The 11,540-nt window shown below is 41.7% G+C and overlaps 1 protein-coding gene across 1 annotated transcript; it reads left to right on the plus strand.

Annotated features, from left to right (window-relative positions):
* Positions 1-6,249: 6,249 nt before the first annotated feature.
* LOC122128918 lies at positions 6,250-10,850 on the plus strand. Its single transcript, XM_042703977.1, has 4 exons — positions 6,250-6,395; positions 7,282-7,340; positions 9,207-9,524; positions 9,825-10,850. Exons 1-4 carry the CDS (start codon positions 6,250-6,252, stop codon positions 10,490-10,492), a joined length of 1,191 nt encoding a protein of 396 aa, XP_042559911.1. The 3' UTR covers positions 10,493-10,850.
* The last annotated feature ends 690 nt before the right edge of the window (positions 10,851-11,540 follow it).

Raw genomic sequence — 11,540 nt, forward strand, 5'->3', positions numbered from 1 at the left:
GATAACAGCATCCGCTAAATGAACTCAGCTCACATACTCATCAACATGTACATTGGCACTGTAGTGTGAGTTGTGTTGGATAACAGCATCCGCTACATGAGTAGATGAACAGGGTATCACCAGCAGCAACTCTTCCTCTCTCTGTAGCACATATATTTCACTTCTTGCACTCTTCACTTCTTCTTTGCACTATTGTTATGTTACAATTCACAGCTCCTGTATATAGCCATTCCGCATTGTATATACTTTCTTAGACCGTTGCACTGTTTGTTTTGTACTGTGTTGTAATGTATATTCTGTGTAAGCACACTGAGAGCCACTTTACCACGTCAAATTCCTTGTTTGTGCAAACTTACTTGGCCAATAAAACCTGATTCTGATTCTCTGTCTGAGTGGGAGGGGTTAATAAGGGGGCATCTGTGTCCCTCCACTCCCCCTCCCTCTGCAGCCACTGCTGTTGATCCTCCTGGGATGGGGGCATGTAGTGTCTAGTGTAGTGATAGGGGCATCTACACCCCCCTGCCATGTCTTCTGAGGGAGCAGATCCTGATGACTTATTCTCTGAGCGGAACCACCTTTTCTTCATGGCTAACAGCACCAACACCTCCACTCTCTCTGTGTGAGAGGGAAGAGTTAGTTCATATTAGTGTCTGTGTGCCTCTGTCTGAGAGGGAAGAGTGAGTTCATATTAGTGTCTGTGTGCCTCTGTCCGAGAGGGAAGAGTTAGTTCAAATGAGTGTCTGTGTGCCTCTGTCTTAGAGGGTTGAGTTAGTTCATATCAGTGTCTGTGTGCCTCTGTCTGAGAGGGTTGAGTTAGTTCATATCAGTGTCTGTGTGCCTCTGTCTGAGAGGGAAGAGTTAGTTCATATGATCTAACCCTGTGTGCCTCTGTCTGTGAGGGAAGAGTTAGTTCATATGAGTGGTCTGTGTGCCTCTGTCTGTGAGGAAGAGTTAGTTCATATGAGTGTCTGTGTGCCTCTGTCTGAGAGGGAAGAGTTAGTTCATATTAGTGTCTGTGTGCCTCTGTCTGCAGCTGCTGCTGTTGATCCTCACAGGATGTGGCGGCAGGGGTAGCATCTACTGCAGTGGTCAGTCTTGATCCCTGCAGGGAGGGATGTGTAGTGGGTGTAGCACCTGCATCTCCCTGCCATGTCTGGATCCGTGTGGGGGCAGAGGAGGGGAACAGTGGGGTGAGGGTGGTAGCATCTACATCCCCCTGCCATGTGCATCTGAGAGGGGCAGATAGGGGGCACTCTAGAGTCACTCAGACACAGACAGAGAGAGGATGGGTTTGTGTGTGTTGCTGCTGACACCCCTAAAAGTAAGGAGGCTGCAAACACTCCAGCAAGATCAGCAATTTTGATCAGCACTTTTATAAAAATTAATAACATTAAAAAAGTTATGCGTTCCAGGCCAATCTCACCTGAATAAAGAGAGATAAGAAATACGTTCAGGAGAGGCAGCCCCTACCAACAGGTGAAGAGAGACTGTATGACGCTTTATCTGTAAGAGAATGGCTAGTCTGGCAAAGAGAGTTCTAATTGGTTGTTAAAATAGACATAGATTTTTTCCCCCACAAACATTTAATGAATAAAGAAACACAATTAAAAATACAAAAACATGCACATCCATCACACATGCATGAAACAAAATGGGAGAAAACAGGGTTATAAATGCAGTAGCGGCGTGTCCCTTCTGAAAACTGAGGAGGGCCCCAAACTAACTTTAGAAGTGGAGGCGGAGTGAGGCGGTGAGGTGGTGTTTACTTCCTGATACAGGACTTGACTATGAACCTGCAGTTGTGTCTTGTGTCATCAAGTCAATTTCATGTTACACACATATTACAGACCTTTACTCACAATAAAAGAGAGAAACCATTTCAAAATACTATCCTGTGTTCATTTTTGACAGTGGCATTTCACTGACTGAAACTCAATGGAGGACATTTCAGGTTAAATTAGTTTGTCATATCTTTGTGATGGCATGACTGTGTTTCTGATCTGATTGGTGTGGAAGACAACACCTTCCTCCCCGCATTTGCAATTTACTGCATGTTCTCATGGAAGCACATGTGTGGTGTGTATGTGTGCATGTGTGTGTGTGTGTGTGCATGAGTGTTTGTGCATGAGTGTGTGTGTGTGTGTGCATATGTGTGTGTGTGTGTGCATGAGTGTGTGTGTAGTGTGTGTGCATGAGTGCGTGTGCATGACTGGTGTGGTGTGTAGTGTGCGTGTATGTGGTGTGTGTGTGTGTGCGTGTGTGTGCATGTGTGTGGCATGAGTGGTGTGCATGACTGTGTGTGTGTGTAGTGTGCGTGTATGTGTGTGTGTGTGCGTGTGTGTGCATGTGTGTGTGTGTGTGTGTCAGTGGGATGATTCAAGGCAGAGACCCAGATGGAGATTTCCAACAAGTTTTCCTGAACAGAAGTCCAAAAGAACGAGTCCAAAGGGAGAATCCAAAAAAGCCAGAAACAGGTCAGAACAGGTTAGATCAGTGAAACAGGTTAAACTATCCACATAGACATGAATCCAAAAGACAAACAGGCAATGTGAGAAGGATCTTAGATCAAGAACGGCAAACGCAGTAATACGATAAGATGATATTCAGTCTTTAAAAAGCCCACTGCTAATTGGGGAACAGTCTACAAGTGATGATATTCAGTCTTTAAAAAGCCCACAGCTTATTGGGTAACAGTCTACAAGTGATGATTTTCAGTCTTTAAAAAGCCCACAGCTGATTGGTGTTGATGTCCAGGTGAGGCCGGGCAGGACTGGGGTGGGCGTGGCTGAGAGGGCTGGTTAGGCTGATGAGGTGATACAGTGAGAGAGATGGAGGGATGAATGTGAGGTGGGGAAATACAGCACTCTAGAAATACTCTACTGTCACAGAATTGGATTGAACTATTTGGGCCCATTCTTCAATGTTATTCAGCAAAAAAATCAAAAGTCAAATGGTTAGGTGTGGTGTGTGTGTGTGTGTGTGTGTGTGGTGTGTGTGTGTGTGTGATGTTGTGTGTGTTACTCAGCAGCTGCTGCTGTCACTCCCCAAAATTTGATGATGATGTTCTCTTCCTCTCTCCTCTCCTCTTGTCTGGCAGATGCCTGTGAGCTCACACTGGACCCAAACACAGCAGGCAGACGTCTCTCTCTCTCTGAGGGGAAACAGAAAGGTGACATGTAAGACTAATGAGCATCCTGTCCACCCAGAGGGATTTGACTACAGGTATCAGGTGTGGTTTAGAGAGGGTTTGTCTTTAAGGGAAATAAACCACCTTTAAAGAGAATAAACAATGACATGAGAGTCAAAACTAAAAAGTTAAAGGCAAACTTAATGATTATAAATAATCAAACACAAATCGCTGTAGCAGCCTACTTTTTTTTTTTTTTTTTGCTCTGCCGGATATCTCCACACTGCTGAGATCTGCTGAGGCCTGACACACACAGTAGTGTCTGCTGACCACACTGGCTTCCCTTTTACAGGAGGGGAATTCACCGCCCCTTTTGGACCACACCACCTGCATAGGTAACCTGTAGGAGTTAATCTGATGACACTAGAGGTGAGGGACTGACTCCAGATCAGCCTATACGAGTTAATCTGATGACACTAGAGATGAGAGACTGACTCCAGATCAGCCTGGGTGATATTCACCCTCTGATGGCCTTTTCAGTCAGTGATCAATGCTGCCTGTGTGGATTGCTGTGTTTGGTGTTACTGTGAGTGTGAACATATAATACATTAACACCCTGAACAATGTCTGCACCCTGAGCTGACACAGAATACCCAAAGGTCCAGTCCCAAACACTTACAGCATCTAAACCATTTTACTCTTTCTTTAAGAATATGAACTCAAGGCTGAAGGAGGGTGTTCTGATGGTAACTGTGGTTTCTAAGCAATAAAAACCTTTTATAACACCTTGTACAGAAACACAAAGTTCACTCTGAAACTGTTAACGGTTAACGGTTAGCATTTGTTTGTTCTGCTGTTCAATTTAATATGGATGGAGGGTGAAAATGAAAAAAATATCTACATTTGAATCGACAATTTATCTTGATTGTCAGCATAAAAACAAATGATATAAACAAAAGCTTATAGACCTGTTGGATAAAGGATTGTCAGGGTAGATTAACATGCACAGAAATCTGAATGCTCTAAGATTTTAAAGTAGACTAGCTTCATATGAGTAGTTTTATAATATTGTCCTTTGCTGATTTCCTAACTGTCCAGAGTCATGCTGACCCCATACTGTAACATGCCTGCCCTCGTGTCTCGGTGACTCTAAACATGGTGTCTGGAATCTATCAGATTTTCATCACTTGTTGGTACCAAGTAAGAAATTACGAGAGGTAGAGAAGAGGGTTAGGGTATATCTTGTGGGTCACAGAGACCCCTATGGTTAAGCAGTGTCCCCATAGCTAAGCAGGCTGTCAAGGGGCCACATACTGTGCTCGAGTTCCAGTGCTGTGTCGTCTCGGTGGAGTTGCATCTGGTAGTACCAGAGGGAGAGAGGCTGACTCCGGATCAGCACGGTGACCAGTGGCGTAACGTAGTAACGACGGGCCCAGGTGCAAGATATTATGACGGGCCCCCCTAGTGAAAAAAAAAATCGTAGCGTTCCCTACTTCCGCAACCGCGTCTAAAAACAACGCTAATCAAAGGTGTTTGTTATCGATATAAATAGCTTAATTAATCAACCTTACATATTTCAGAAGCGATGGTTGTGTACACAATGAAGTCTTGTTAGACTCTCAGCAGGAACATTTCTTACCGTAAAAATTGTTAGAAAGTAATAATAATAGCGACCAGTAGGCTATAACTTGTCTTGAAATGTATATCTATCACAATAGCCGTAGGTTACCTGTTGCATGCTTGCTGACACACCATTGAGGGCAGAAGCAGTGATGCTGATCCCAACTGAACTGCTGCACTGCTGACTGCACAGCTTTGCCGCTTTCTCCTCCTGTTCTTTTTTCTCTTGCCCTTTTCTACTTCCACTCTTGTGCTGAAAAGGCATTGTTAAGAGTAAAGTTGTGCTGTGCTCAATGAACTAGGTTATCAGACTGTGAGAAGGTGAATTTCTTCCCTTCTCACTGTGGCACGAAAAGGGCTGTTGCCCGTTTAAAAGACTGACCCCCCCCATGATGGTGCCATGATTTTGGCCTAATCGGCCAAGCAGGTGCCCAGGGTGCCACGCACTTGAGTTCCGCGGGGGTACGGCCTGAATGTTTTTGTTTGTTTATTTTGTATGCACTGTGTTTGGGTTTATAGCCCTGTGTAAATAAATATATATATTTTATGACAACCACCATCTCCTGCACGGTTCTTCCCCACTTCCCCACTGAGTCCAGTCGCCACATCCCCAAACAACGTGGGGTGACCATCCGGTCTCTCACACAGACCTTCAAATTGGTTTAACTATAGCTTATTGTATTGTCACATGATCAAATAGAGACTTGAAATTGGACAACATACATATTACACGGCGCGTATTTGAACATAAGCATATCCGAGAAAATTTGATGCTGTACTGAGGGTGGGCCAGTCGAGTGACGCCTGTTGCTGTGCTTGGAGAGGGGGGCCCGTCGAGCGGCGCGTGTATATCTTTGGGCCCGGCTACGGCCCCCGACACCCTATGGGCCCAGGTGCAGCCGCACCTGCTGCACCCCCTATAGTTACGCCCCTGACGGTGACTCATGTAGTCTCTCTTATCAGCGTATCTCGTCAGTGAGTTCAAAGGTCATGAGGTGCATGTAGACACAGCGTTATCAAGACTGTAAATCAGGTTTTTACCAGCCCGTGAAAGTCATCCGTGACCAATAGCTTGTCAGTACTGAAAAAATGGTTGAAGCTTAATGTAACTTGCAAGTGTATCCTAACATAAATTATGTATCCTAAACAAGTATCCTAAACATTATTATTTACCAAAATGGTCACGTAGGCCTATAGGGGTTATTGATGACAATAGGACCAGGAATCACCACAGCCTTTCTCTGTGTAGGCCTTTGCTGAAGTCAGTTATCTATTAACAGTTAGAACTACTTATTCGAATCCCAGGAGAGTAGCATAGAGTATAAAGCAATATTTAGACTTTTTCAATCTATTGTTTGACTTGCTTTAAACTAGCTAAAACACCCTCTAGTAAATTAACAAAATATATTTGTGGATTATACAGGGCTTTAATGTCATTTCAGTTTATTAACTAATTCTGTATTACATGATTTCTGCTGTTCTGGCCTAGTGAGACAACTGAAATGGATCAAGACGTGGAGGAAGCTGCAGGTCACAGTAAGACACTCAGACCAGAGTCTGCACTACACAGCGGTGTGACCATGAAGAATGACCAGGACGTGGATGATCCTGTAAACATGAGCAGCACATCAACACAGACCAATGCAGGGTGAGTACAGAAAGCATGAATTCACTCACTACAACACAAACTTGCTCAAAGACACGTAATGTGGCAAAGTACTCCATTATGTTGTTTTCGTAATTCTTGGAAGCCAAAATCATAATTGAAATTGAAATAGCTTAAGTGCCCAGCCCTGGTTATAGTACAATACACTGTGGAAATTGAACTGTGAACACATTAATTCATTCCACAGAGAAATTAGTCTATGTTGATTGTTTTTCTTGTCTCTCCTTGTGTTTGTTGACGACACACACACAGACCTCCATCTCCAGTGCCCAGCTGTGTGTCCATGAAGAGTGGCGGGTCCTGTCTGAACCTCTTAACTTCAGCAGTGAACCAGTTCCATCAGGTCTAAAGTGAGTAGTTATGTCAGTGTTGTCACATGCATTTCTACACACACTCACATACACTCAACAACACACACACACACACACACACACACACATACGCGCACACATACACACACACACTGTTATGAAAGAGGATTGGTAAAAAGCTAAAGGCTGAAGCTTCCCATCCGTAGCAAAGGTACAATTTAATCCTCCCTGCGCACCAGCCTCATCAGGTCTAAAGTGATTTATCAGCCTTAAGTTTTTAGAAGAGATTCAAACCAATATCCCTCTCTCTCGCTAAAGAAGTGAAACACGACTCCTATTATTTCTTAGTACGGCTGCTCATTCAGTTATAACTCAGCATGTGGTCGCTGACGTCTACACCGCCCATATTAAGCAGCAACACATGGCTCTCTTTGGCACTCTTTGTTTCATGAGGGGGGAAGTAGCTGGAATTCCATTCACCCTCATTATGTCATGCAGTTTTACATATGTGAAGTACTTGTGCCCCAATGCCAATACCTTACCCCTCCTCGCCACAGGAGATTCCTCTTTTCCTCTGCTGTCACATCAACACCTACCATGTCTATATTCACATTGAGTCAGCTGATTTCTGACAGCTCATCTTAATCTGTATGTACCTAAGGCAAGCCATGTAGATAGACATTCATAGTCTTCAGTTCTTCAGGGGTAAGTCACAATAATTGTGGAAAACTGACATATTATGAAACAATAAACTGTCTATGTATCCCTCTCTATGTATGCAGAACTCATCCTCCACTACAGCCTCTTCTGGATGAACACACAGACACGGTAGAAAGCAGCAGACACCTGCACACTGAACACACACCAGACAGAAGGAGCAAACTAGGTGAGGGTTTCCTGATGATTTACTTTTATCAGATCTGATGAAGGAGTTACGGTAGCACTTTCTAATGATCACATATTTATAATGCATTATTGTCAAAGGGTAACCGTGTCAAGGGTCTCCTAGGGTAGGCACAAAAGGCAGCAGGGAGACAAAAACTCTCTCTGTCTAATGGTCATATATTTATAGTGCATTATTCTGTCTTAAATTATAACCATTTATAATTAACTGACCTAATTAATCATAAAGTTGGTTATGAGTCATTGTGAAGACATAAACATAGTTATAATGAGTGTTACAATGACATAGCTTCTTTATAAGACATCATAGGAACTTATAATAATAATAATAATAATAAAACTTTATTTATATAGCACCTTTCATGCAAAAGAATGCAGGTCAAAGCGCTTTACAGCAAATACATAATATGCAGACTTATATAAAGATTATATAAGATGTCTATCTACTTATAGATGCAGACTTCATATAAAGTGTTACTGGAGTAGCTTATAAGACAGTGGTCAGGAACCTTTTCAGCTGACAGAGCGTTACAAAAATAGTGATACAAGATTGTTCTTAAAGGAGAGAAAAAAACAGTATATGAATATATGAGTTATTATTGTTGTCATTGTTGTTTTTACGCATGGACTTAAACTGATAATGAAGAACACATTGATGTGCTTTTATACACAGAAATTACATTTCATGGCAACATCAAAGTGTTTGAATAGTGTTTGGTCATTTGTTTGGTCATGTTTGACCAAAGATACTTGTGTTATTAAACTGTAGTATGATATGATATATATTTTCTTCATACTCTAAATATGTGTTGCTAATTGTTTAAAAAAAATGAAATACATAAAACATAAATAATCCTGATATTTTGATTTGTACTAGTTATATGTATGTTCAAGTAGTCTTGGAATGTCCCTTATTTTTAATAAAACTTTTTTTGGATAACTTTAAAACTTGTCAGTGAAATTGTCAAACAATTACTTGCATTGTTAAAAAGGTTTAAATCCAAATGTAAACCCTAACCCTAAATCTAAATCAAATGTTTTTAAAAAGCATACTGACATTTATATCAGTCTGGTCAATTATGACCGATACCTCAACAAGTCTTACCATGTTGCAAACACAACATAAGCTTGTCTAGAGCAGGGGTCGGGAACTTCAAGCCTTTGGACCATATAGCATTTACACTGGAACATAAACTTATTTACATTAAATCATTGACTTTTTTCTGTTTTGCCATTCAGTGAGAGAATTCGTTATTATAATTATGCATTATTATAATAAATGTATTAATATACAGTATAATTAACATATTATGTAATACTACAACATCATTACTGTAACAAATGTGTTTAAGAAGGCTAAGTGTAGTGCTAGATCATCAGACAGGGTTTTAGACTGTAGCTCTACAGCAGATCAGAAAATTACCATTTTAATTTGTAAGGAGCAACAGTAGTGAAAAGACAATGAATATTTGTGTCTGGAAGGCCAATGATAATTTGGCTGAAGCAATCACAGATAAGAATAAATATTGTGATTCATCAAACACATGATACTAATAGTTTTTTTGTCCATGATAAACAGCTGATGAAGTCCTAAGGAGAGTTATAGAGAAGCATAAAGCCAGTCTGAAGAGGAGGTTTGAGAACATATCTGAAGGTATCATCAAATCAGGAGCTGAGACACTCCTCAATAAGATCTATACAGAGCTCTACATTACAGAGGGAGAGAGTGAAGGGGTGAATAAGGAACATGAGGTTTGGCAGGTAGAATCAGCATCCAGAGCACAAACTACCGAAGACACACCAATCAACTGCAATGACATCTTCAAGCCCTTACCTGGTCAGGAGAAGAACATCAGAACTGTGATGACCAAAGGTGTTGCTGGCATTGGAAAACAGTGTCAGTGCAGAAGTTCATTCTTGATTGGATAGATGGGGTAGCCAATCAGAATGTAGACTTTATGTTTCCCCTTCCTTTCCGTGAGCTGAATTTGGTCAGGAGTGATCAGTATAGTCTTCACAAGCTTCTGCTTGACTTCCATCCTGAACTGAAGGAGCTGAAGGATAGTGAAGAATACAACAACTGTCAGGTTGTGTTCATCTTTGATGGTTTGGATGAGAGTCGATTACCTCTGAATTACCAACAGAACATGATATCTGATTTAAAACAAACATCATCAGTGGATGTTCTGATGACGAGCCTCATTCAGGGAACTCTGCTTCCTCTGCACACATCTGGATAACCTCACGACCAGCAGCAGCCAGTCAAATTCCTGCTCAGTGCATCGATCAGTGACAGAAGTACGAGGGTTCAATGACCCACAGAAGGAAGAGTACTTCAGGAAGAGAATCAGTGATGAGAGTCAGGCCAGCAGAATCATCTCACACATTAAGGCATCCAGGAGTCTCCACATCATGTGCCACATTCCAGTCTTCTGTTGGATTGCAGCCACTGTACTTCAGCAGATGCTGGACAACACTAAAGACATTCCCAAAACTCTGACTGAGATGTTCATACGCTTCTTGCTCATCCAGACCAGAAGGAAGGATCAGAAGTATCAGAGTGGAACTGAGACAGATGAAGAGAAACTTCTAAAATCTCAGAAGGAAATTTTACTGAAGCTTGGAGAACTGGCTTTCATTAATCTAGAGAATGGCAATCTGATGTTTTACGAGGGAGATCTGAAAGAGTGTGGCATTGATGTCAGTGAAGCCTCAGTGTACTCTGGCATGTGCACTGAAATCTTCAAGGAAGAATCTGTGTTTCACCAGAGGAAGGTCTACTGCTTTGTGCACCTGAGCATCCAGGAGTTTCTGGCAGCTGTGTTTGTGTTTCACTCTTATGTGACAAGAACCTTGAGGCCCTGAAATCCCTCCTCAGTGAAGAACATAAACCCAGTCCTTTTTTATCATCTCTTCAATCAGTTCTGGGCTTACAATCTCAAGATCATCTACATGTGTTACTTAAGAGTGCAGTGGATGAGGCTTTGAAGAGCAGGAATGGACACCTGGATCTTTTCCTTCGCTTCCTTATGGGCATCTCTCTGGAGAGCAATCAGAGACTTTTGAAAGGTCTACTGAACCATGAATACAGCAGCTCAAAGAGCACCAAGGAAATATGTCAATACATTAAGAAGCTCAACAGGGAAGATCTCTCTCCTGAACGATGCATCAATCTTTTCCATTGCTTATTTGAAATGAACGATCATTCCATGCACAAAGAAATGACAAAATATCTGGAGTCAAAGAACATCAAACAGAAATTGTCTCCTGCTCACTGTTCAGCACTGGCCCACATGCTTCTGATGTCTGAGGAGGTGCTGGATGAGTTTGACCTGAAGAAATACAACACATCAGATGAGGGACGCAGGAGATTGCTCCCTGCTGTGAGATGCTACAGAAGGGCACGGTGAGTTTCTAATGGAGATGGATGAACTTATTTTTTCATTGTTATTTGTGACAAAATGTGAACTTGTGTTGATTATGTCCCTTCCACTACAGAACTGTGCATTACTGATTCATAGTTTTGATGTCACTGCTATCTACTGCTGACGTACAGTATGAAACATGTAAAGATACCAGCAGATGCATAAATGCATAAATGAGTCATGATATAGGAGATAAATATTCCATTTTCACTGCAGGTTGATAACTTGGCATGAAATGACACTTCACATCATTGCATTGCATACATTTTAATGTAAGTTTCACTTTTAGTATTTAAGTCTGCCCTTTGATTAACACAGTAAAGTCAGGATTCACAAATAGATTACTAATAGGTAACTGGTCTGGACTGATATGTGGATTTATTCTATTGATCTACTTATCTAGTTATGTCCAAATTATCCACTGTCTCTCAGTGAGCCCTACTGTAAAAAAGTATGTAGGTGTAAAGGCCGAAATATGCTTCTACGAC

The sequence above is a fragment of the Clupea harengus genome, unplaced genomic scaffold (genome assembly GCF_900700415.2).
Source record: "Clupea harengus unplaced genomic scaffold, Ch_v2.0.2, whole genome shotgun sequence".
NCBI classification, from domain to species: Eukaryota; Metazoa; Chordata; class Actinopteri; order Clupeiformes; family Clupeidae; genus Clupea; species Clupea harengus.